The sequence below is a fragment of the Odocoileus virginianus genome, unplaced genomic scaffold (assembly GCF_023699985.2).
Source record: "Odocoileus virginianus isolate 20LAN1187 ecotype Illinois unplaced genomic scaffold, Ovbor_1.2 Unplaced_Scaffold_6, whole genome shotgun sequence".
NCBI lineage: Eukaryota > Metazoa > Chordata > Mammalia > Artiodactyla > Cervidae > Odocoileus > Odocoileus virginianus.
The window spans coordinates 3,537,683-3,565,212 of NW_027224268.1; the positions used below are offsets into that span (position 1 = coordinate 3,537,683).

At 43.0% G+C, this 27,530-nt stretch overlaps 1 protein-coding gene across 5 annotated transcripts; it reads right to left on the minus strand.

Moving 5' to 3' along the window:
* Positions 1-6,419: 6,419 nt before the first annotated feature.
* Positions 6,420-26,609, minus strand: TLR7 (toll like receptor 7). Of its 5 annotated transcripts, none has more exons than XM_070462641.1 (3): positions 23,235-25,780; positions 22,711-22,811; positions 6,420-10,601 (listed from the first exon to the last, which is right to left on the minus strand). In XM_070462641.1, the coding sequence occupies exons 2-3, from the start codon at positions 22,711-22,713 to the stop codon at positions 7,452-7,454; spliced, it is 3,153 nt and encodes a 1,050-aa protein (XP_070318742.1). In that variant the 5' UTR covers positions 22,714-22,811; positions 23,235-25,780; the 3' UTR covers positions 6,420-7,451. The 5 variants fall into 5 exon arrangements, 4 of the variants coding, with proteins under 4 accessions (XP_070318742.1, XP_020764514.2, XP_070318741.1 ...); XM_020908855.2 differs by having other exon boundaries at positions 23,162-25,780; XR_011486014.1 differs by lacking the exon at positions 6,420-10,601 and adding an exon at positions 20,203-20,453 and having other exon boundaries at positions 23,162-26,609.
* Between the last annotated feature and the right edge of the window lie 921 nt (positions 26,610-27,530).

Genomic DNA, 27,530 nt, shown 5'->3' on the forward strand with positions numbered 1-27,530 from the left:
CACCCCCCCACCCCTGCTTCTACCACCCTGAGGTAAGCCCTATATAACAGGGCACCTTCGCTCTGGATTGAAGGTTTTCTTTTCTGCCTGTAGCTGGGTGGGCCGACTCCACGGAGTCGGGGGGTTGGAGAGGTGTCAGATGACAAGTCTATGCCATGGGCATCAAATTTAGCAAATGCTGTGTCTTAACCCCACCTGACACCAGAATGTATAGCTCAGCAGGAGAGAAGTGTAAGGAAGTCGGCTCCCCCAGACCCCAACAATTCTGCAAACTTCACGTTCTAAATGGAATCCTAAATGTCCAAGGAAGTCTCACCAAGGCAGGACTTGATGCATGTTTGGTATCCAGCACCTCTTAGGGAGAGATCAACCCTGCTCATCACATTCTTGGAAGAGAGCATTTTATACTTTTGTCTGTAAACCTTGATACGGCCTCTCTCCATAGGGCTTTTTAAGAGAAGTTTTTGGGAAAGAGGCGATATCAGGAAAATTGTAAACTCACCCAGAGTCAGTGAAAATATCAGGAGATGGTGGGGGAGGGGTAAGAATGGGAAGAACTGCATCCTGATTCTTGACAGTAAAGAAGCATACAGGCTCCTATGCAGATGAATATGGAGCTCCTCCAGACTTGTGGATTTTCTTCATCTTCTTGTAGGATCACAGGAAAAAGCAGAACTGGTGACATGTGGGAAATTGGATCAACGAAAAGGGACTTTCCTCTGATAAGTTTTGAGCAGGAAGTGGTCAGCGTTCTCATGGTATGAAGATTATGGAAAATGAAAACTTATATTTACAAAACAGGCCTAAAGAAATGAACTCTGGGTATCTGAGACATTTCTGGAAAGTCTGATGGACTTCAATTCAAAGAAAGCAAGAGACCAAGCAGTGAGTGAGAATATGTAATGCCTGGAAGCACTAACAAATGAAATATCACCCTTTAAATAAAAAAATTTAATTATATGAATATAATACATGAAATACATAAACTTTACACAGCAGAAAAGGCCAGAAGAAGAAAATTTCCAGATACTGTACACTAAGAGCAAAAGACTAAAAATATTAGTGAATATGAGGAATGAATTAGTGAATATGAGGAATGTTCTATATATTTAATAGCAAATGAGCATGTCATCATCTTTGACTTGTTTAATGCTGCCTGTGGGAAGTGGTCATGAAACCCCCAAGCATCGTGCCCACCCAGAGACAGTTTTCATCAACTCACAGTTAAGTAGGATGGAAAAGACCACTAATCTTCAAACTATTAAATTACAGCAGGCTTTAAAAGATGCCATTCATGGGTTGAGGGGGATGAGGAGGTGGCGGAGAAAAATAGGTAGATTAGTCAGAAATAGGAGACAGAGAGAGAGAGTGCTTAGTGAGTGAGACTGGAGTCAAGAGAGTGACTAAAGGGTGTCACTACTACACAAACCACAGTTCAACATGGCGGCCATGTTGTATGAAAAGAGGAAATGTGTCATAGGGGAAAGAAAGCCGCTCACCCGGTTAACTCAGGTTTTTCATTTACACCTGCACGTGCAAATGGCAATGCATGGCCAGCCCCATCTTGAGACAACAAGCCAAAGCAATGGAAATAAGTGGTTGAAACAAAGATTTAATAGTCTATGGTCCTCAATATTTTTATATTGCCCTTTCATCAATAAACAACATTGAAAATACAGCCTTACATATTTCTGTATTAACACACTGGGAATATGATAAAATAGCCACAGACACACTTTCTAAAAGATGATCATATCCATTATATTCTCTGTCCACACCCCACGTTGGGACCTAGCCAAGGGTCCCAGGAGCAGACCAGCAACACGCATGACATTCCACGAGGTGGCGCTCTGCACCGCATATGTACAACCACAGTCAGCATGTAACTCAGACACTAGGAAAATGACAGGCAAGACATCCTTGAAACTGTGAACACAAGCAGCAACTCTACTGGTCAGGATCCACAAGACTTCGAATCACTTCGCCACCTGTCTCTGTCACTACTCAAATCTGTTCGGTGTGCCTGCCCAAACTGTCTTCACATTTTAGCCCTGAACAGAACTGCCAATCCTATATGGTCAGACTATGTCTCTCCTGAAAACAAGTGCCAAGAGGGAAGCAATTTGAGTTGAAAGGCAGTGGGTTAAGAGCGCTGAGGTTTGGACGCAGGGGAAAGAGAAATCGAGCATACCTGGGGGCTCGGGCTTTCCTTGCTGAAAGGACCCCCGTGTTGACCGTCCCTGGTATCCCAAAGGAAGGTCTGGTGCTTCCTGCACGGGCTCCGCAAACCAGCTGCTTCAGAAGCGCTTAGGGAGATTCCAAAATGTCCTGGGTACAAGATCAGGATCTCTGGCGTGAAGAACTGGAACCACATGATATCTAAGCTCCTTGGGTGATTCTGAGCCCCCGTAAAATTGGGAGAACCAACTGGTCTGAGTGAACAGAGCTGGGTCAGTTTGGCGTAGGGCCATTTCCAGCCTCACAGACCTTGGCAGTTGACTTAACACATCTGATCGCACCTTCATCTCTGAGTTAATCCATCCTCTTTAAGATGGAGCCCCTAATACCACCTTCAGGGAGCTGCTGTGAAGGTTTAATGGAAGAAATGAAGCACTGAACTTGGCGTTTGCTGCTTTATAAATGTGACTCCTTCCCCTCCACTTCCCTCTCCAGACCCCACTAGATAATACTGTCCAGATACCAGTGACTTCATCTTATGCCCTTCTTCCCAAGATCCTTCTCGCTCTCTCCTCGCCTGTCATTCCCTTGGAGGCCTGCCCTCAAGAGGAAGAGCAAATTGGTGATGATTTTAGTTCATTCTTCCCATTCAGCTTTCATCGAAGGGCAACTAAATGGTGGGAAATGAGGACCCAGGGGAGAGAGATGAGCACTATAAACGATTGTTATTTAATGCATTTCTTGTTGTTTAGTTGCTAAGTCATGTCTGACTCTTCTGCAACCCCAGAGACTGTAGCCCACCAGGCTCCTCTGTCCATAGGATTTCCCAGGCAAGAATACTGGAGTGGGTTGCCATTTCCTCCTCCAGGGGATCTTCCGGGATCAAGGATTGAACCCATGTCTCCTGCTTGGGAGGTGGACTCTTTAGGAGACTGAGCCACTGAGCCACCTGGGAAGTCCACTTAATGCGTACCACCTGATTACAAGGTGGGCCACCTTGTAATGGTGGGCCACCATTTGGGCCTGGCCCAGGAGTGTTACCCACTGTTTCCAGTTGACTTCAGGACAGCAGGCTGGTTCTAACTGCCAAAAGAGTCACCCTCCTCACTCCCTGCCAGTTTTCTTAGCAGCACAGTCCCCCTGGACAAAGGGTCTCAGACATGGGTTCATGGAGATGTTCCTACCAAGTTCTACAGCTCATGCAATTCACTACTGCAAAAGCCTCTGGGATGTCTGACCCGCTGCATCTCCTTAGCCAGTGACCAATGAAGCAGTCATGTGTATCATACACGACAAAGATGCTGTCTTAGTTGTCTGTCCGGCCTTTGCTTCAGGGCTACCACCAGCCAGGATACTGAGAACCGTCTTCTTGTGTTAGAAGCATCTGCCCATCTCACCGTGACCACTGGTGGGCTCTAGGGATGTCTGAAAATTGCCACAAGGCCACAGGGACTTCCTCTTACCCTCCAGAAACTAACAGACTATTTCTGGAGGGTGCTTGTGAGACACTGGGACTCAAACCTCCTCAGCCAATTTGTCCGGGCTCTTCCAAAACAGTTAATATAAATCACCAAGAGGGAGATGGGATGCTTATACAAAGAAACACAACCACTGAAATGTCATGGCAAACATGCTAGAAACTACAAATACTTACAACCCAAGAGCTGGGTAATCTTGAAGGCAGAGCACCAGATATTGTCCAGTTTCTTAGCCCAAAGGCTTGAAAATTGAGATAAGTTGAAAGAATATGAATTTGAATTGACACGGAGAGTCTGGACCATGTCAGCCAGGGAAAGTTTCACCATGCCAATTCAGAAGCTCAGGCTCACTGAAGCAGGTGGGGATTGACTCTGTGTGTGTGGGAAAGAGACCAGTGTTACACCAGGACTACACACCAAACCAGTGCTTCCCAACAGAAGAAGCCACCTGCAACGACGGCTCCTTCTCTTCATTCTTGTGCAGGACACGAGACTTGCCGTGGGCCCTAAAGCCGAAAAGGAAACTGAGAGGGACGGGGAGACAAGAGACAGAAAACCCTCAAACAGGGTGCAAGTGCCCTGCTGTCATTTCACTGTCACCAGTGTGGACAGGCCCCATGTCACCAGGCCCTCCACCACACAAGCTCCTCATGGGTTTGGGGCTTTTTCACTCTGTGATCCTCCCTCTTCACCATGTTGGTCGGTTGGTGCGTCTCACGTTTGCCTTCATTTAACTCAGTGACATGGATTCATTTTCAGGCCTCGGGTTCTCCAGAGAACATCTCCTTTGGAGTCGCTCTCAATCACATTCTTTGGTCATTTTCCTCCCACACTGATATTCATACTTTTGGAGATACAAGGAATTCCCAGTGCTTCTCAGGCTCAAGGGTTCAGACTTCCAGCAGAGGGGACTCGTGTCCCACTACCAACTGCTCCCGAGGCCAGGCATCCCACCACCCAGCTGGTCAATCTGCCCCCTAGCTAGGGTTCTCTGCCCGCTTGAGTGTGTGCAGAAGAGATGGAGGACAAACCAAACCTTGTTCCCACTCCCCACTGTAAAACGGGGCCATAAATACCTTACAGGAGATGCAAGCTGGAGCCCCTTGGTGAGAACCACGAGAGGTCAACAAAAAGCATGTTTTATGGGGGGGTAGGGACAGCCTCCTGAAAAAGAGGCGTGCGCATCCTTGCTGTCCCCGCCAGTTTCCTTGGGAACAAGACAAGACATGCAGACTGTTATATCACTGCGGCCCCTCTTATGTACTCTGTACTCCCTGACTACATGTAAGAGATCAGCTGGACCTAAGACTGTTTGGACAGAGCTGATGTAGATGTGAGGATGGGCCAAGAGACCTTAAGAGACCCTGACTCAGCCATGGGGTTGCAGTTAGACTCAGCCTTTCTCCACTCTACAGACTGCAGATGTGTGCTTTGCCGTTTTCGCAGCCATGACACTTACCTGCCCAAAGCCTCTCTTGGCTTGGATCCTACAAATGCCCAAGTCGTGCTAAGGTACAGTCTCTATCTGAGGAGGAAGGGCAGGTTCAGAGCTGGAAGAGGCTGGGAACCCCTTCATGGTAGCATGGGACTCATGGACAATCCAGAGTCTCTTCCACACTCAGAACTTGGCAGGGGACCTAGCACTCATGTTCTCCTGGTGGCCTGAGATGGTGGCTTTCGATCTGAGTCATCTATGAATGGCTCTAATGGTACAGGACTCCACAGAGGACCCTCAGGAGATTAAATGAGTGGCTTGTCAAGATACAAAGGGATTAAAATGAAAACCATCTGTTAATGTGCTTTGGGTCATTTCCTACAACAAACTACTGTGCACAACCTCATGTTGAAATACACTGTGGTTTCTGAGTTGTGTTGTTTTCAGTTTCCCTTCCTCTTGATTCATTTCAGAAGATGCTTAAGTCGTCTTTAAGTGCTTCATGGTTTATAAATCACGAAAATAACTTAAACCTTGTATAGTTATGTGTTTTAATAGAAGAAATTTATGATGCCAACAGCCAATTTTTATGACGTTATCTTTGTTTTTACGTAGGCACCTGTGAAGTACAATCAAGTTTACCGAGGCTGTCAGATTGTTGACTCTGGTGATTCCAGAGATTAATTTGGGGGTTTGTGACCTTTATTGATTACATGTCCTTTGGAAATAATACATATAGCCATCCTCAGAGTAAAACCTTTGGCTTTTCCATATATGAAGAAAACACAGTTATCTCCCAGATAATAGTCTGAGATTTGAAGCTATCTTGCAAAGGGCACAGACACCTCTGTAGATAACGTCTTTCATGAAATAAAAACAAACAGGTCACATTTCAGACTTTGAACTCATGCAAATTTATACACACTTAGAAAGTATGTGTGTCTTCAGAACATCTTGGTCCTTTCTGGTGGTTTTTTTTTTTGAGTACTGAAGCCAAAGCTCAAGACTGAAGCTTTCTCAGTGTTAATGGTGATAAACCTCTATTCCTCCCCCAGCCTCCAAATTTAAAGGAATCCATGTGGCTGTCATCCCTGCTTGCTAACTCTAAATAAATATATGCTCTTGGGGTTCTCTTTTAGAGTTTACCATCAAAGCTGTCTGACATTGATGGATCAAGTTTTCAGATAATTACAAGTATACAGTATTAGTTAATAAAGCAGTCTGAAAGATCACTGGATGAGGCAACTTTTCTTTGGAAACAGTACTTTGCCATGCAGATAAAAATATCTGTCTTAGCTCGGCTGCTGTAACAAAACATCACAAACTGCGTGGCTTAAAGAACAAACATTTATTTCTCACAAGTCTGAAGCGTGGAAGCCAGTCTGAAGGAGATCAGAGTGCCAACATGATCTGGTTTTGCTGAGGGTCCTCTTGCGTTTTACAGACTGCCAGCCTCTCTCTGTATCCTCACGCGGTGGGAACACAGCAAGTGAGTCCCCTGACTGCTTCTTCTAAGGCAGTAATCCCATCACGAGGGCTCCAGTCTCATGACCTAACCACTTCTTAAAAACCCCACCTCCCAACACCATCACACTGGAGGATTAGGATTTCAACATACGAACCTGGGGGGAGAGAAACATTTAGTCCAGAGTCATATTTAAGGAGGTAAATTATCGTCAAAAGTAAAGAGCATGACTTTGCATACAGTGCGCTTTATTCTTCTCCCATTTGTAAGTAGACTATGTCCATCGATGACAAAGATGTTTCTGTTTCCCCAAAGGACCCAATAACAGGCCCAGGAGAGAAAGAGCAAGGAGCATTGAGCTGCAACCACCTGCCGGGTACCACACTTGGTCTGCACAAAACGGGGCACTAGATGGTTGAGTCAACTGGCTGAGGAATGAACTGTATCTTTATTTTTACCACTAATTAACTGGTACATTTTAATGCCATATAAGCAGACTCTGGGCCTTTTTTTAACCCTATTTCTATACATACCAGTGCCTCTTAAGGGGAGAAGTGCAGTTCTTGGTGACTGTGTGTATATGTAACAATCACAATTACAGGAGAATTAAAGTCCCCCATCCTCTACCTGCCACCCTTCTCCCAACAGTATTTTATGCAAGGGCACAAGACAGAGACTCAAGTGCAAATGGAGACAGAGAGAGCTGAGAAAGATGACTTGACGCTTATATAAATCCCATTTTTCTGCTTCCTGTGTCATGTATTGGTGATTCCTCTCCAATATGAGCAATCCCAGGGCTTGGAGAATCTTAAAACGCTCTTCTGGCAAGACATGGATGAGCTGATGGAGGCAGCCACGCTTCTCCTTGGTAGCAGTCACATTCGGCAAAGAAGGGCTAGGCTGTCTCTTTGAATACCTGACTGTAGGTCACGTGATTGTCTGTGGCCAGGGCGTTTTTCAGACACTGCCAGAAGTACGGGTGAGCCTGTGGGTTTGTTGGCCACTCAAGGACAGAACTGCCACAGAGCCTCTTCCGGAGTTGGAGAAACTTGGACTTCTGAAGGGGCTTCTCAAGGAATATCAAGATGATTACATCCACTTTTTCATCCATGAGCCTCTGATGGGATAAGTAAAATGCTATCTTAAAATTCTCAGTCTTTGCGTACTTGTCTGTCATCACAAACACCGTCTTTTTGCTAAGCTGTATGCTCTGGGAAAGATTTTCCAGAACAGGCTGCCCTGGTAACCAGTCCCTTTCCTCAAGACATAAATTAAAACACTTCTCTCTCGGGTCTTCCAGTTTGGCCACCAGCTCGTCCAAAACCCACTCTGTCACTGCTGGGTCTTTAGTGTCATATACAATGAAAGCATCATAGCAAGAATTGGGTGATACCAGACGTCGATACCCTTTTATTTTGGCTTTACAGAAATGATAACTATACCACACATCCCAGAAATAGAGATGGTTTGCTGTTGTGATCATCATCAGAAAGAGAACTGCTGATATGGAAAGTGAGAACAGGATGAAGTTAGTCAGATCTAACTCACAGGTATATAGATCCAGAGAGACTACACTCTGGCCTTTGTGTGCTCCTGGTCCCATGCAAATCACATCCGTGGCCAAGTAAGGGATAGTCACCTCGGTATGGTTAACCCACCAGACAAACCACACAGCATCACAGTTGCACAGAAATCGATTGTGATGCAAAAACAAAATGTCCAGATTGTTGAGGACGTTTTCTGGAAAACTCGTCTTTTGGATTATCTGAATTTTATTTGAGCTGAGGTCCAGATGTCGCAACTGGAAAGCACCTTGGAGAAAATACTTTGTCAGGCGCCTGATTTGATTATTCTTAAGTATGAGTTTCTTGAGGCTGTGGGAACAGTTGGATAATCTCTCAGGGACAGTCTTCAGCTGGTTGAAGCTGAGGTCCAAAGTTTCTAGATTCTTTAGATTCTGCAGTCTTCCCCAATTGAAAGACTTGAGCCCATTTTTGGCTAAGGAGAGAGTCTTTAGATTGGGAGGCATACTATCAAAAACTCCCACAGGTAAGAAACTCAGAGAATTTTCAGAGATGTCTAGCTCTTCTAAGTTTAGCAGATTCTTAAAGAATTTTAAGTATCTGTTATCACCATCTCTCCATAAAACATCCAAATGGTTGCCTCTGAACTCCAGGATTTGAAGAGATTCACTCTCCATGGTCCTGCTGGTGGAGGTAGCAATGTCATTATAGTTCATCATCAGTTTCTTCAGAACCTTGAGGTTCTTGGTAAAATTTAGCATGTGAGTAATTCCTTCTGACTGAAAATAATGGCTGTTACTACTTATATCTAGGACTTCCAGGTTGCGCAGTTCCTCAAATGCTGTTGAGTAGAGTAAATCAAGCCGATTGTTAGAGAAGTCCAAATATTTCAACTCCACTAAAGGCTGAAATTCACTCCCATTAAGTGTCTGGCTAATGCTATTTCCTGATAAGTTTAAGCATTTGAGGAAAGAAAGATGCTGGAAATCAGAAGACTTGATAAAAAATATATTATTTCTACTAAGGTCCAAGGTCTGCCCATACATATAACAATCTTCATTAAGAGGTAAGAAAGAAGGCGGCTCTTTGCTCTTGGACCGGCAACTCCTTGCATACTCATCATATCTGAAATAATGCAATGCTTCAAGGACCTGGGGCCCATGGCCTTCTACAGAAGTTCTCATGTTAGAGCAGAAACCACCTTCAGTTGAATCTCCCGAAGGTGATATTTTATTCACTGAAAGATCTATGAATTTCAATGTTTTAAATTGTTTAAATATGCTGAGGTCAGCAATTTTTATAAAGTTAGTGCCAAGATCAAGAACTTCAAGACTGGGAAGATTACGTAATGGGAAGAGGTTTAAACTCTTCAGCTCTTTAAAGACATAGCCTTTGATTCGCAAAACTTTCAAGTTTTTCAGTGAAGAAAATGCATCTGATAGATTTATCACTGCATGGTAGACCTGAAGATCGTAATTGAAAGACAGATCCAAGTTGACAAGATTATGAAGAAGATTTAAAAATTTGGCATCCCCAATTTCTTTGGCCAAGAAGTTTTGGGAAAGATCTAGTTCTTTAAGTTTGTTAATGTTTTTAAACCATCTTTGGGGCACATGCTGAAGAGAGTTACTGTGTAGACGTAAAACTTGCAATTCTGTCAATGCATCAAAAGCATTTAGATCAATCTGTAGGGGAGAATTATTTTCACAGGGTGTGCAAGGAAATGGAACATTATAGCAACGAGGGCAATTTCCACTCAGGTCAAGAACTTGTAGTTGACTGAGGTTATTAAAATCATCTTCTTGGATTTTTGTAATGATGTTATTGTAAAGATAGAGTTCTGTCAAACTAGAGGGCAAAACAGTGGGGACAGCTGATATATTGTTATCTTTTAGGGAGAGCAATTTTAAATTTCTCATATTTAGGAAAGCATCTTTTTCGATGGTAAATGAAACATTACAAGGGTTACGATAGTAACAGTTTTGGCCCAGGTAGAGTATTTCTAGGTTGGCCAGTTCTGTTAGATTCTCCTTCATGATCAAAAAGATGTTGTTGGCCTCCAGGCTCAGCAGCTGTAAGCTGGGAGGAAGATCCTGAGGTATTTCTAGAAGCTGGTTTCCATCCAAGTAAAGAGATTTTAAATACATGAGTTTGCTAAAGCTGTTGGGTTTAATCTGTAGCCTTTTGGTGCACACGTTGTCTTTTGGTCCCAGTCGAACAGGTACGCAGTTGCATCTGAAATCAATCTCCACCAGATGGTCCAGCCGGTGGAAGGAGGCTGGAGAGATGCCTGCTATGTGGTTAATGGTGAGGGTGAGGTTGGTGGCATTGGCGGGAATACCTCCAGGAATTTCTGTCAAATGCTTGTCTGTGCAGTCCACAATCACATGGGCATTTGGGGCATCCAGAGTGACATCACAGGGCAGAGTTTTAGGAAACCATCTATCCCCAAGGAGTCCAGAAATTAGGATCATGTTAAAAAGGATAGGAAACTGTCTCTTCAATGTCCACATTGGAAACACCTGAAAGTATAAGAAAGAAGAAATCACCCGTTTAAAATACACCAAGAATCAGAATTTAAAAGTCTCATTTGCTGCCTCTCTTTTGCTCCATTTGAAAAATAAACAGTTCAGGTTTATTGTTCTCAACTGTCTAAAGAGCATCCCTGCCCCCACCCCATGACTGTAGTTGTCAATTACTGGGGTTCATAAAAACTTACATATTTCGCTTTTAGCATCTTAGCTTTTCAGTTATATTGCTTTTCAGATGGGGGAAGCAGCATTTTCCTGTTCCCTGTTACTTAGAATGTTACAATGGAAGCGAGCCATCAATATGCTGCCAAAGTCTGACATGCAGCTACATCTGGTGAGAAAACCTTTAGTGCCATTAATGTTTGCTTGTTAAGCCCACTCTGGTACATGTTACAAGAGTCCTTTACCACATCTGAGCCTCTTAATATGCTAAGTAGAGAAACAGAAGTGATCCACTATGCCCATTTGACAGATTGAGACACAGCTCAGAGACATTAACTGATCTGTTTATGGTCACCCAACTCCTGACATTTTGGCACTGCTATCTATAAGCCCACTTTCTTCTTGGACTATTTGTGAAAATCATCTCCAAGATGACTTGGGGATGAACATTTTCCCTACACATTGGGTTTACATTACACATATTTGGGAAGGGGGTAATACAGTAGGGTACCGCCTGGGTGATCCCCAATTGATCAAACAGGATACTCATGGGGATGAAAGGGGAGGGCTTTAATAATTTATGCCAAGACTACAGGCACAGACTCTCTCAGACCAACTGGGACATGTGGGAACCTACTCTTACTGGTAATTCTTGGGCATCTATGTTTAGTATGAGAAACACTTGGACCCCGGGCAAAAAAGACCTTAAGAGGGAATATGGGACACACGGAAGAGTTTTACTAACCACCCTATTAACTCGAGCTTGCCTGGCATAGAGGGTGGTTTAACCATAGACTCGCTCTCAGGTTTCAGAATTTCTATCAATATTTTCCTCCAGAACACTGGTTTTCATTTCACCTGTGTTCATCCATGGGATGATCTAGCCTGGGTCTCTGCAAGTTTTCCAGCTCAACTAATGCTTTCATCCCCCCAACTGACTGAATCAACCAGTCATGCCCATATCCAATAAATCCACTGCCTACTTCCCTTCATTCCTTTAATAGGGGATAAATAAGTAAAATTTTCCCCTCAGCATTTCCTCTACTGCAAGATGGTTAAAGAAGGAGTTCAAAGAGCTTCTTCACACATCTTTACACGCCTAAAGCTTGTTAATTTATTATCATTTTATGAAGTCTTTTCCTCCCATTTCTAAATGTTTTCTTGCACCCGTCTACTTTTCTTCTTGTCTACTCCCACCCTCTACTCCACTTCGCCATGAGGTTTCACCTGGACTATCATCACACTGGACTCAAGCCTGGTCTCCTTGACTCCCAACCTCCTCTACAATTCATCCATCAAGAGCATCAGAGCAGTCTTTATAAACATGAATCAGATCAACTACAATGATCACTCATTACGTTTTGAATGAAGCCCAAAGTCTTTGCCATTGTTTATATCATGCATGTTCTGACTCTAGCCTACCACACTGACCTTGAACCACTTATCCCCTTCTTTGACCACATGGCAGATATCCGGCCTGTTTTCTGTTCTGCATTTGAGCCAGTCTTGGCACTTGCTGTTCCCACTTCCTGAAATGATCTTTCTCCTCTTCTTACAGCCAGGTCATTCTCATCCCCTGGGTGTCTGCTTAAATGACACATCCCCAGAGAGCCCATCTCTGAGCAACTTTTCTAAATACCCTCCCATGTAATAACAGTGATAAAGACAGGAGCAGTAATTAACTTAGATAGCATTTAGCATTTGCTGGGCAAAGTTTTCAGTGCTTTACATATATTCATATACATATATTCACATACATACATTTACATATATATTTACATATATTTACTCACTCATTTCATCTTCATATTAACCACATGAGGGCAGCATTACAGGTCTTTGGTCCCTTATCCAGAACCTTTGCAACTCGATGTGTTTCGGAACTCCGAATTTTTCAGATTTTACAAGGTAATGTGAGGCATGTACCTCATATTATGTAACACTCGAACTGGAATCTGGGGCAGCATCTCATAATCAAACACATAAAAATTTCTGCAGTAAAGCACAGGACTATCCACTCTAAGTGGGATTTAAAAAAGAAGAACAAAAACAAGAAACACTAGATCATCTGGTTCCGGTCTAAGATTCACCTCCAAATGAGTTCAGATTAAGTTATGCTTGCCATCAACTGAGTTAGGACAAAGCTTTCAGTTTAGGGATCCTGGAATTGTAGACCTCTATTATTATCCCCATTTTACATATGAGTCAACTGCGGCTCAGAGAGGTATATGTACTCTGTATTAGACTACTGGGCTTTATTTCTTTCATAGTCTTTAGCACAATCAGAAATAATCCTGTGGATCATTTATGCACTTCTGGTTTATGTGCTTATTTGTTTTATATCTATTTTGCATGAAAATGTTAGCTTCAAGAGAGCAGGGTTTTGTGTGCCCTCATGTAAAACAATGTCTCGCACTTAATGCTGATTATGTTTGCAAAATACATGAATGAAAGAATAAATGCATACATGAATGAATAGTGAAATACAGCAAAATAGTTAAAAGAAATTCTCCTTGAAGTAGGTTAGGTGTATAACATAATGATTTAATATATGTATATATTGCAAAATGATCACCACAGTAAGTTTAGTTACCACACACAGTTTGAATTTTTTTTTTCCTTCTGATGAGAACTTTTAAGATCTACTGTCTTAGCAACTTTCAAATTCGCAATACGGTATTATAAACTCTAGTCATCATACTTACATGGCATTCCCAGAATGCCAACTGCAGTTTTACTCTAAGAGGAAATTGCTTGACAATATTCCTAATGATGATATGTGGTGATGACTCCTAACTGTTCTAGGCAATCTTATGACAGAAATGCCCTAGGGCTGAAGTTAGCCTGGAGGGGATGGGAAGCTAACTTTATTCTTACTAAATTCATTTATTTTAATTGGAGGATAATTACTTTACAATATTGTGATGGTTTTTGCCATACATCAACATGAATTGCCACAGGTATGCATGTGTCCCCCTCCAACTTGAATCCCCCTCCGACCCCACCCTATCCCTCTGGGTTGTCCCAGAGAACCAGCTTTGGGTGCCCTGGAAAGCTAACTTTAGTTTTAGTTCTGCAAGCAGGGATGGAAGGAAATATAGCGTCGCTAAGTGAGGTTTTCACTGCCTGCAGCCTGAATGCTAAAGATGATTAAGACTTCCTTAATTTGGGGCTTTCTGGGGTTGAAAAAGCCAACTGCCTTACCCCAAACAACAGCAGATGTCATGGATATAGCTTTAAGAGGAAGTAAGTGTATGCTCACCCACATTTTTCTAGCACTTTCCATTAAACATTTTCTAGTAGACAGTTAAAGCCAGTCCAGGGCCCCCAAAATCTGATTAGGAGTGCTGCCTTCCCTTGACTCAGACAGCCTCTGGGAAGTTGATTAAATTGAGAGACAAGAACACTGAGAGAATACAGAATCTTCAGACTTAAGTGGTCTAAAGCTGCTCTGGCCAATGTGATGGCCACTGGTCACGTATAGCTGTTTCAATTTAAATTGAAGTGCAAATTAAAAAATTAAATTAAAAATCAAATTAAAAAAAATCAAATTAAAATGAAGTGCAATTTTCAAATTCAGTCTCTCAGTCACACTAACCATATTTCAAGTGCTCAAAGTCACATCAGGTTTGTGGTTACTGTATTCAAGCACACAGATACGGAACATTTTCAATCACTGTACAAAGTTCTAGTAGACAGAGTGGGTCTAGACTAGGGTTTGGCAAACTTCTTCTCTAAAGGGCCAGACAGTCAACATTTTAGATTCAGTTCAGTTCAGTTCAGTCGCTCAGTCGTTTCTGACTCTTTGCGACCCCATGAACTGCAGCACGCCAGGCCTCCCTGTCCATCACCAACTCCCAGAGTCCACCCAAACCTATGTCCATTGAGTCAGTGATGCCATCCAATCATCTCATCCTCTGTCGTCCCCTTCTCCTCCTGCCCTCAATCTTTCCCAGCATAACTGAGGCTATTATGTGGGTACTTAAATAACCACTTAGAACATAATGAATCAAGGCGGTAAAAAATCATTCTCAGCTCACAAAAACAGGTAACAGGACAGATTTGGTCCATGGGTTGTAGTTTTCAGGGCCCTGGTCTGGGCAAAACCTTCCACTTGCACAAGGAATTACCTCAAAACAAATTCAGTTCAAGTCTGCCAAATATGAGAAGAAATCATATCACCTGTAAACCTCTAAGTTGCTTCATGTGCCACTAATTTCAACCAACAGCATTTAGCCAATTATTTCATCCTCATCCCAAGAAACAGGCTCACTGACAATGAGGACACTGAGATGTAGATTCTATAGAACTTGCCTGCCGGGAGATCTAGGTAACTTAGATGCATCGCTGGCCCTCAGCAATTCTCCTGGCTTACCCTCCCAGAAGTCTAGGTATCAATTCACCCATCTCTCCCTCTAGGGGTTAAAACACTCTAGGGGCCGTGGCCTTATCTGTCTTTACCATTTCTGATGATGCCTGCCACCTAGTGAGCACAAGACAAACATTGGCTGAGTAAACCAAGGCTTTGAACATTCTTAAAATCCCGAGGAAGGCTCTCATTCAATGATCACAAACAGTAAAGTCTTTCCAAAGATCAGATTTTTGATAAGGTGGCGAGGAGGGACCAGGAGGGCTGGGAGTCTTCTCAAAGAAGGGCTGAAATTGGAAAAGAGACACAGAAGAAAAGGGGATGGTGTTCAAGGGAGGCCCTGGGGGGCAGACCTGCAGAAGGACTCCTCCGCAATCTGTTTTCTCAGAAGTTCTGCCCCCTGGAACCTGAAACCCGAGTGGTAGCACAGAACTCATTTGTCTCTCCTGGGAACAAGCACAGCCAAGGATGGGACTGTCCCTGACTTGTACTCAATCGCTGAGTCCCAGCCCAGGCAAGCTGGATGCCAGACAAGCCTTCTCTTGGCTCTTTGCGCCAGCTGCCTGGAACTCACAGATGGGCTCTGATCAAGCAGGAGAGGAAGAAAACTGAGTCAATGAACAAAGCCTTTTAAATTTGTTAATGGGAAATAATACCTTTCAGCCTTCCAAACAGAAAAGGTATGTTTGAGAAGATGATTGTAAAATGTGAAATAATCCTCTATTCCCATCCAAATTTCCCGAAGTATGGAAACTTCCCCTTTCAAACCATGGGGAACTACATGGCTTCAGAATGAAGCTAGGACCTTCGCCTCAACTAAAGGCTATTTTTAAATATAAGTGTTCATTCAGCATGATTCGAGGTCTGTTTTTTTCATTTCATACAAATAACCCACGTTATTTTTTTTCATTTTTTTGCAATAATTGCCAAAGACATACATCTTTCAGGAATTTGATTTGTAAAATAGCATAATGCACCATAATAGGTCTGGCTTTAGTCATGAATCATAGCTGATTACACATGCAAATATACTGGGTAAATTTGGATGCTCAATTAGCAAGCTAATTATGGTAAAACTGGGACTGTTTGATTCTGTACTCACAGGTGTTCTGTTCTCTCAGTAAATCACCTCTTTTAAAATGGAAAATGTAAAATTCACATTGACTAGTCATCAGACAATCATTTGTGTTTTTTTTATAATTGTCAATTATCAGGTATTTATTATGTTCTTAGATGCCAAAGAAGATACTTTGTTTATATTACATCACTGAGCCCTGACAATGAAGTTGAAAAGACATAAATATTCCCATTTCGCTGATGAGAAAACAGAGATCAGAGAGGCAGTTTCAAACCAAGATTCAAACTCCATTTGACCAATCATCTTCCAGTTATTTGACATTGTTCCAACAAATGCACTTGGTATGATATATACATGCATCTTGGTTAATTTCCTTTTCAGTTAAAGGATTCTTGGCCATCTAATGTTTTGATACTGTGCTAGTTGGAGTTTTCATAATAAAAATGTCCAAATATTATGAAAAGGTATTTATGATTTGAGTGGGACCAACTCGAGGGAAAAAAGGAGACTTTTCAGATCATATAGTTCTTAGGTGTGCATTCATATCCAGTAATGCTATGCTAGCATAGTTCATGGATTTATAAATTTAAAGGCAGACTGAGCTTTAGCTTCCTAATAAAGAAATATATGCCAAGGCCCCCAGGTGCAAACATGCTGGAATCACCACAAAAATGGCAACAAAGGAGGAATAGAGTGTGAAAGGACATGAAATCAAAGAGGGAGGGGCTGTAGTCCTACGTTGAGGGTTCCTACAGGGCCTTGTCAGCCATCCCAACAAGGAGAGGAAGGTCGATCCATTGCAAATTTTTGAGCCAAAGAGTGCTATAGTCTGACTTCCATGTTACAAAGATCATGCTGGTTACTGCCTTGAGAGAGACAACAAGGGGTGAGGTTGGAAGCGTGGAGACCAGTCAAGAGGCTATGACAGTAATTCAAGCAAAAGCCCCAGCTGGCTGGGGTGGATGTGGTGAGAACGAGCCAGATACTTGGATAGATTTGGAAGGTAAAGCCAAATCAAATAGGACTTTCAAGTTCTCGGAAGAATGTGAGAAGAGGGGTTGGAGGCAGCCAGCATTTCTGAGAAGCTTCCTGCAAAGGGGAACAAAGATGCTGGCGGTAGTTCCTGGAGCCAAGAGGGTCAAGAGGATTTATTTGAGGATGGGAGGAATAACGGCACATTGTAATGCTGGTGAGAGGGAAGAAAAAAAAACTTTTTTCAAAAAACCCCATCATTAATCATAGTACCGATGACAATGCAGGAGAGATGTGAGAATGCTGGTGCATGGAGCCCAGGGAGGGAAGCGGGGAGGTGACCCAGTGCACTAGTGGGGAGATTTGGCTTTTGCAAGGAGCCTAACAATTCCATCCTTAGTATGAGAGTCTGCAAACTGTTCAGCTATCTCCCACCTCCTTGGAAGCTGGGCAGGCTTTTGGGACTGTCTGGAGGACAGCAGCGAAGCAGGACTCCACAACTTCCCAGGCAGGGGCAGACAAGGTGGGAGACTTTCACGGCACCCGGGGCTCCATCTTTCCGTCTCTCTCTCCACCTGGAGTCCTGAGCCACCAGCCTTGGAAGAAGCCCGGGGACAGCACAGCTGCCATGCTGGAGAGACTAGCCGGAGACAGGGGCAGCCTGCAGCTGCAGAGCTTGCCCATCTGGGCACCAGACCTGTGTGGGTGGAGCCCAGCCCCTGACATCAACTGCAAGGCAAGGGGGAACACACCCAGCACCAGAGCCGCCTTGCTGAGCCCAGTCAACCCATGGGCCTGCCACACCTAACACTCGAGGACAGTCATTGTTTCGAGCCAGTGGGTTTGGGGGTGATCTGCTCCACCGTGGTGGGTAACCGGACCAGAAGTCAAGCAGGACGGGCAGGTGCAGAAGCTCTAGGTGGGCACACAAGTGGGGAGGAGCAGGTGGATAATCTCTTCCAATTGCTGTGATGTTCTCAGGGAGACAGGAAGCCAGGGCATCAGCAAAACAGTGAGCAGCCAGCAGGAGGGACTGGGGGGTGGGGGCGAGGGAGAGGGGAAGGTGAGTCCTCTAGGTAGAGGAAGTCAGGTGTGATTACCTGGTGGCAGGGAAAAACCCTTCACCTTTCGGTATTTCATCTGCATTTCCCTCACAGTCTTTATTATGTAATTTTGCATAGCCCCTGATCTGGCTGGATGAAAGGCCTACAGAAAAATTCTTCACAGAAGGAAATTGACCTCAAGGTGGGAACGTGTGAGGCCAGGGAACACTCACTGTTATACTCAGCTAAGAGAAGATCTGCTCCCTCCTTCACTCATCCACCCAATAGACTGTCTGAAAGGCCTGCATACTGGGCACCCCCTGTGGGCTGCAACATGCCAGTCTTCAGGGGACCACAGGTCAGTGCCCTCAGATGCTCCTCCCATTTATTTTCAAGAGGACAGAGCAGGAAAAAAAAAAGACCACATTGCTTGAGTTGAAAAGGAAGTGTTGGAATATGCATTTCCGGTGGAGGGAGTCATTGAAGCCAAGCTACTAAAGCAAAGCAGACCATGGCGCAGTGGGGTTCCCCTATATGGATGGGCTGGGTTGAAGCAGTGATGGCGTGCTGGAGAATCATGAGACAGGGACCAGGAAGAGACAAGGAGTGGGGCACAATTGTGGGAAACCCTTGAATTCGGATTCAGTAACCTTTTGTCACATTGCTATGACACTGAATTGTTGATAACTAGATAAGTGTTTTATATATCACTCTAGGGGCTAACCGAGGTCTGTGAATAATGGAACTTAACAGATGTGATATAGTTTTATAGGCCAGACTCCACTGGGAATTCCCCTACTAGACTTACGATGACCAAATATCCCGTTTTTGCAAATTTTGAAATATTTGTAATTATATGCTAACCTCTGAAAAGTGTAATTATCATGGACATCAAAGTTTCATTATATAACAACCAGAAGATTGAGTACAAGGACATAACCCATTTACTTAAAAAATAAAGACACTTTTTATCATTTCCCTTCTCCCATTTTAGCCCAACAGACCTAGCTTTCAAAATAAGAGTTAAATGATATAAAGGAATCTTATATAAATTAGAAATTCAACAGCTACTTTGCATCATGACAGGCACCAAAGACCAGAAGATATTACATCTTTTTTGACCTCATACCCTCTTTTTTCCACAAAGAAAAACCTGTCAACTTGGCATACTTTTTCAGTAAAGAGCCAGTCAGTAAATATACAGGCCATACAGTCTGTATCACAGCTACTCAAATTTGCCACTGCCATGAAAAAGCAGTTATAGACAATATATAAACATATATGCAAATACTAAAGCTAATTGTGGGCACAAAAATTTGAATTTAATATAACTCTTAAGGGTCACAAAACAGTATACTTCCTTTGACTTTTTCAATCATTTAAAGAGATTTAAAAAAAAAAACTCTTAGCTTGTGGGCTATACAAAAACAGGTGGCAGGCTGGCTATGACCCACACCCATTATTTGCCATTGCAACCTAAACTTTGAGGGACTTCTGAGATATAAAAATGATCTATTCTTGGGGTGCAAAGACACTGGTTGGTTGGTTGATCTGTAATGAGTGCTTTTAATTTTAGTATGATTTTCCTTATTTTTAAATAATCAGTTTTGATTAGTTTAGTTAATGGACTGCTTATTATCTCTTTGTTTGGCCATGAAGGAGTATGCTGTAATTAAGAGCAGAATAATGTTTTTATTTGTAAAATCACTTAATGACGTTACATCTCGGCATGTTGCCTGTTACACTCATCTCCCCCTTCCTGTATCTATTTCAAATAGTGGGAAGCACTTCAATACTACCAGGTGCTTCGTCTAGTAAAGATTTGATTTTAAGTTCTTATTCTGTCACCTAAACTCTCTCTGACATTAGTGAATCACTTTCCCTCATGAGCCTCTGATTTCTCAACTATAAAATGGTTTGAATACAGGGCTCTTTCGTGAAACTATTGAGAAAACTATTGAGAAACGATTGAGAAAAACTATTTATTCATGCAAACTGTCATTCCAAATGGACCAACATTTAGCAAGCATCTAGTATGTGCATTTAAAACATCAGGAATAAACAATCCTTCACTACTAGATTGCTTTTTCCATTTACCATTTTATCACGAGTACTCTGTCATTCAGTATTCTTTTAAATATGAGACTTCCCTGGCAGTCCAGTGGTTAAGACTCCATGCTCTCAATGCAGGGGCACAGGTTCAATTCCTGGTTGGGGCACTAAGATCCCATATGTCAACCAGCGCAGCCAAAAAGACAAAAATAAATAAATAAATAAATAAATAAACAGATGATCTGATGGTTACATAACATGCTACTTAATGAGTGGACCACAATTAATGAACCCCTTCCCAACACTGGATATGAGATGTTCTCTTTGCTATGCTGCACAGACTACCTTCATAAATTGCTTGTGACATCCCTGATTTCTTTAAGAAGAGTTTCTAGAAGTGGAGTTTCCATATCAAAGGATCTGAACTGTAACTATTAATAAGACCAAATAATTTCCCTATGCTTTTTGACCTCTGGTTTTTTTAAAAACTGTTTTCATGTTTTTTCTTATAAAAGATATCCCAATTTTTTTCTTAAGGACTACATTATCATACGTGAAGCCCACACTGACTGACCATGTCCTGAGTAGGAGTGTGTGCTGGGCTCGGTCTAGGTAGAACAGAGGGGTCTCTAGCGCGGCTTCCAGGGTTGAGCTGCCCAGCCAAAACCAGAAGCTCCTAGGCTCTTGAAGCCCCAGCTCCCTCATCTATGAGTCACAAGGCTTCTTAGAGGGTGAAATCGAAACAGAGACGTCCAGCCCTAAGCACGATGCTCACTGTAGTAAGCAGTCAATAAATGTGAGCGCTTTTAACTACCATCAATCCTATCATGCCAACCCTCAAGGGGCACAGGCAGATGTGGGCCTGGGTTTGCCTAAAAACAGACATCTGAATTTCTAGGAAATGAAACTCTATGCTGTTGCTTCTCTGTCACACAGCATCCTGTGGTTAACTCTTCATTAGACCTCAGACATGAAATGAGCCCAGGAGCCCACCTTCCAATCTAGAAGTCAGAGTGGGTTCCTGGTGCAAGTACTCCGTTGTGTCTAGTTAGGGTGACAAAATAATTTCAGCAAGAAGTCACTGGTGTCTTTTCCTGATGAATTTTGCGGCATGCCTAATAACTCACACCACATGCAAAGGATCTGAACACACATTCTGTTATTTGAGCCTCCACAATGGCCCAGCAAGGCAACTAGAGAGCCATAGTAATGGTCATTTTATAGTACAAAAAAAAAAAAAGCTGAGTTTCAAGTGATAAACCTAAGGATCCCCCACTAGTAACTGGGAGAGCGAACACGGACAGAGTCTCTCCTTGACTAAACTTTAGTCAAGCTCCTCTGACTCAGTCTTGATATTTGGGCTTTTGTGTCCACATGGCCAGTTTTCGCAAGGATCCTGTTAGGTTGGTTTAGGAAGAGCTCCTCACCACAGTTTCATTATCCTTGCTATCTGATCAAATACCCCATCTCTACCACCCCCCAGGGGACAGTCCATCTGCCTGGCCTGCTTTCAGCAAGAACCCTGTAAGGTGGGTCGAGTCAGAACTACCCCACGCCCTGCCACCCCTGATGCTTCCTCTTAGTAATTTTCCACCCGCTGATCCCCACTCTGCTCCTGGACTATAAATCCCCACATGCTCCACACTATTTGGAACTGATTCCAGTCCTATACTGCAGTCTCATTTCCCCGATTGCAACAGTTCCTGAACAAAATCTGTTTTTACAGCTTTATCTACTATCCGGTTCTGGTTTTCTTGGACTGCATGGGAGCCCAGGCTCCCTGTATTCCTAGTCCTTTGCATCCTGCCCGCTCCCTCCCCTGCATGCTCGTTTAGACACCACCAAATGCTAGAAAAACACAAAGGAACCTCAGTAATTTGTATGGTCATAAAGCCCCAAACGAGGGCTTCCCTGGTGGCTCAGATGATAAAGAATCTGCCTGCAATGCAGGAGACCCGGGTTCAATCCCTGGGTCAGGAAGATCCCCTGGAGAAGGGAATGGCAACCCACTCCAGTATTCTTGCCTGGAGAATTCCACAGACAGAGGAGCCTGGCAGGCTACAGTCCATGGGACCACAAAGAGTTGGACATGACTGTACCACTAACTTTCAAAGCCAAAAACATAGGGTGAAAAAAGTTAAGATCCATAGAAGCTATTTCCCTAATTCAAACATTTGTTCCTCCTCAGGGCAGGATGCATTAATTCTTATAGGAAGGAGAACACAGCAAGTATTGATTAATCTTAATTAACTGAAATTACACAATACCCCTATGATTAATCTTGGTTATGAAAGATCATGAAAGTTTTCCTCAGTAAATAACTGAAGTACAGACAACTTAAACATCTCTCTTGCTAGCCGGTTTCAGTTCTTCCACAAAAAAACAACAGATAACACTTTTTAGGGATCTCTTAGCTGTCCTTACCATTTTTAGTCTTCTTCCAAAATGAAACAGAGAAGTCTGGTTGAAGAGAGCAGAACATGAGAGATGTCAACATCAGCCTGAGATGGACCCAGTAGCATCAACTAAGATAAAGAGAAAACACCAAACTTTACCTTGCAAAGACAGCAACGGATTGAAGCTTCAAAACGCGCTGGAGAGGCTGCTTTAATATATGCTGTTGAAAACACCTATTAATAGTTATTTACTTCCTCAAAATTATATAGACGAGAGACACACTCCAGAAAACCATTTTCAGCATTATTGTAAAAGTCTGACTTTATCTTCAAAGAAGTGACATTTGAGACTACCAAAACTCTTCTTTAGATTCTAAAAAAAATTTTTTTTGCATATGATTTGGGTTCCCTCCCCTCTCAGAATGGCTCACAGATCTAGGTACTTAAATGATCTGAGTTTTTCCCAATGTTTAAAATACCTTTCTTTGCTGCATGGAGTGAGTCCAGGTCTGGAGTCTTCTGAGGTGAAGAGACGGGTTGTGGCAAACCTACCTAAGTCACGGAGACTCCAGGCTGCCAGTCGTGAACTTTCCAAGTGCAAAGACTGGTTAGGGGGAGGAGCATGACTATTTAAGCCATCTCAGACATGAGGTTTGCAGAAGCAGCAGGTTCCTTCTATTTCTACCACCACAATCAGGGCAACCTCATGTCTAAATTCAAGCAACTTGGCTGACTAATGTTTTTTCTAGATATTTCTCAACTGGCACACTCCTGCCATTTCTGGTGAGATACATCTTTGTGGCATTGTAAGACGCTGACAGCAACCCTGACCTGAAGCCACGAGATGCCAGCCGCACTGCCCCTCGACAATCACAGATATCTCTAGACATTGTGACATAGCCCCGCCCCTGACTGAGAACCATCATTCTGCAGTTATCTTTGAGACATGTCTACATTTCCCTTGTCCTCTCTTTGGCTCAGCTGCAAGGGGCTCTGGTTTCTAAGCAGGGGTAGACCTGGTTCTCTCACTTGGGTGAAACGAGGGCAGCTACACTCGCAGTCCAGGGTCAGGTACAACCTGTTTCTCAAAGTGGGGTTTCTAGGAGACTCATTCCCTTCTGAAGTGATTACTGGGCCTTTTAGGGGGTAGAATCAAAATGTCAGTGGTTATGTTTAAAGGTCTTTAGTCCACCTAGTCGATCCAGAGAGAATTTGAAAATTGCCAAGTGTGCCACAGGAAAATCAGTTGATAACCATCAGTGTTACCTACTGGATTGAAAAGCAAGCAGTGCCTTAGATCAGTGAAAAACTACTAGATACAATAATAAATGATCTTACTGGGAGTTTATTTTGAACCGGACTGTTCTAACAGCCTAATATGTATTATTTCATTGACTACTAAAAAGAATGAACTAAATATCTTCTCAGCCTTAAAAATTTTTTTTTTTTTACAAATAATGGAATTAATGCAGAAAAGATACTGGACTCTTCTCAGGTCACATACCATGTAAATGATATTCACACCAGCAAAAATTAAATGCCTTCTTATCAAACCACTTTGCCATGCAAATAATACATAAAAATCAATAGCTTTCTCACATATTTTGTTGTTTAGTTGCTAAGTCGTGTCTGACTCTTTGTGACTCCATGGACTATAGCCCGCCAGGCTCCTCTGTCCATGGGATTTCCCAGGCAAGAATACTGGAGTGGGTTGCCATTTCCTTCTCCAAATAAACATTTCCTTCTCACATATAAACAGTAACTAATCCAGATGCCTAATAGGAGAACTTCCATGTAAAAGAGCATCAAAACATATGAAATATTTGGGAAGAAAACTGACATGAAACGCTTAGGAATGAAGAAGGTGGTAGATGGGCAGGGGACCTCGCAGGCTGCTTCCTATCCATTTGCCCCTCCGCATCCACTCTCCATGCCTTCCTACCCAGCTGGGTGTCTGGGAAGGCTGAGTTGTATGAACTTCATCACTAGCTGGCACACTTCTGGCTGAGTTTGGCCAATGCGGAGAGAGGTCAGAGTATCCTTGGGCTCCCTTCCTCTCTGAGGCTGTGGGTTGGCTGCAACCCTCCAATGAGGCTCTCATCAGGTGATGTTCCAGGGCCACTCTTTGTGAATTCCACTGTTTCCTCACCTTGCCATTTTAGGCCTGGGGTTGTAAAGACTCAACCCTTGAAATGCTGAACCCCTGTTTCTGATTTCCCTATATTCTGTGCACACTATCAAGAATAGTGACTTTTCCCAATTCATCAATTTCTTATTCTGAGTGTGCCATGTTTTTTTCTTGTCAGGACCCTGGAAGACAGAGAGAAGATGTAAAAAGATTAAGAGAAATAGATTGTTATTAGGGCGAGAGGTCACAGCGAGGCATTATTGGTTTATCACAAAGATTAGGGTTATGCTATCCATAAATATCATCTCCTCTGGATAGTAAAGGGTACATGACCAGATAGCTCTTATAAAAATGAGCCACTGGATCTGACTGAGTTAAGATCCCCAGTGAGAACAGCCAGAATGAAAAAGTAACAAGGGGAGGATGTTTTTTCCTGATCTCTAAATGCTTCATAATACTGCACTGCCTACAATGGCATAGTGCCAGCACATCAGTGAAAGGGATGAGACAGCAAAGTTTAGTAAAAGCATATATGGGGGGGGGGAACCTCACTTGTGGTCCAGACGTAAAGAATCCACCTTCCAATGCAGGGGACATGGGTTCAATCCCTGATCGGGGAACTAAGATCCCACACGCCACAGGACATCTAAGCCCATGCACCAGAACAAAATATCCCGCATGCTGGAGCTAAGACCCCATGCGGCCAAATAGATAAATAAAAAAAATTTTTAAAGCACATCTGGGGCATTAAAGTCACATCAATGGCAAAAGGAAATATTAAGATAACATTGGGCAACTGGCTTAAAGTTTGGAAAAAAGTTAAGTGGCAGTCTTACCTTGTATCTTACGTCAAAATTAATTTCATACGGCTCAAAAATTTAAATGTTAAGACCCTAATGCTGGGAAAGATTGAGGGCAGGAGGAGAAAGGGACGACAGAGGATGAGATGGTTGGATGGCATCACCGACTTAATGGACATGAGTTTGAGCAAACTCTGAGAGTTGGTGAAGGACAGGGAAGTCTGACGTGCAGCATTCCATGGGTTTGCAAAGGTCAGACATGACTAAGTGACTAAACAAGACACTGAATATTAAAAATACTGGAAGAAACCACAGATAAATGTTTATATAATCTTGACATGGTAAAGCCATTCTAAGCATGACAATAAGAACAAACAAAAACTCAACAGCAACACCACCAGAGTCTGAAAGAAAACATCAAAAAATTTAGCTACAAAAAATATATCTGCTTACTCATCTATAAAGTGAGGGATGAGGCCACATGATCAGTAAGGGCACACGTTCAGGTTTTATACTCTAAGATCTTGAGAGATGATGATACAATTCTGTGTTCTTGTATTGTTATTCATCTTTGATCCTATCTGCTAGGTCCCTAATGATACTGCAGACCCCTCAAGTCAAGAATGCGTTGTCCCCAGCATCTCGTCCATAGTTGGTACTTACAAATCATTTTCATGATGATAAAATGAAAGTGATCATGAAAACCTGCATAAATCGATCACGTAAGTCAATTTTGAGAGGAGTCGGGGTGGCCCCCATGAGCTACCCGCATCTGGGTGACATTGTGGGCCTAGGCTCCCGCAGGTTAGCTAGCTCAAGAGAAACGACTGGATGATGAGGATGTGCTGTGCATGCTAAGTCACTCCAGTCGTGTCTGATTCTTTGTGGATGAAGAGGATAGAGTGCTTCTATTTATCTTGCAAGAACAGGCCTCTAGTTGGCTGGGATACCTCTTGGTTTTCTAAGACTCAACACATTCGTTTTTTCCTTTTGGATGCTCAGTTGTGTCTGACTCTTTGTGACCCCCTGGACTGTAGCCCACCAGGCTCCTCTGTTCACAGGATTTCCCAGGCAAGAATACTGGAGTGGGCTGCCATTTCCTCCTCCAGGGGATCTTCCCAACCCAGGGACTGAACCCACATCTCTTGCATCTCCTGCATTGGCAGGTGGATTCTTTACCACTGCATCACCTGGGAAGCCCCTTTCATATCTGAAAGGAAAAAATCCACTTTTTCCTTTCAGATGGAAATAAAAGAAGATGGAACTGCCCTTGGTGGGTAATTAAAGTTTAGGGTAAAGTGAAAGTGAAAGTTGTTCAGTTGTGTCCGACTCTTTGCGACCCATGGACTATACAGTCCATGGAATTCTCCAGGCCAGAACACTGGAGTGGGTAGCCTTTCCCTTCTCCAGGGTATCTTCCCAACCCAGGGATCAAACCCAGGTCTCCCACATTGCAGGCAGATTCTTTACCAGCTGAGCCACAAAAGGTTGGTAAATGTAGCAAACTGGAACATGTGATATTAAAAGAGCATTTGTTGTTTGTCTGAAGTTCAACTTTAATTGGGTATCCTGTATCATACCTGGGAGTCTAAGCTTTGTGTCATACTTTCATCTCGAGAATTAAACACTGAAGATTAAGTTTCTGAAATGAAAAGGCAGGCCAGACTTCTGCAGCATCCAGAGTGCTCAGTGAACAGATATACCACTGGGGACAGAAACCCAAGGTTTGAGCCCCAGCGCTGCCATTTGATGGACGAAGACATCAAATGGGTTGGGTGGAAACCTAACAACATACATACTTTCCTAAAGCTGATGAGAACCTAAATAAATGCCTTAAATCAATTGCACTAGTCCACCTAAGGCTGTGTTCCCAGCATGGAGAAGTAGAACGTCTTAACATTTCTTTATTTGGGCGAGGAT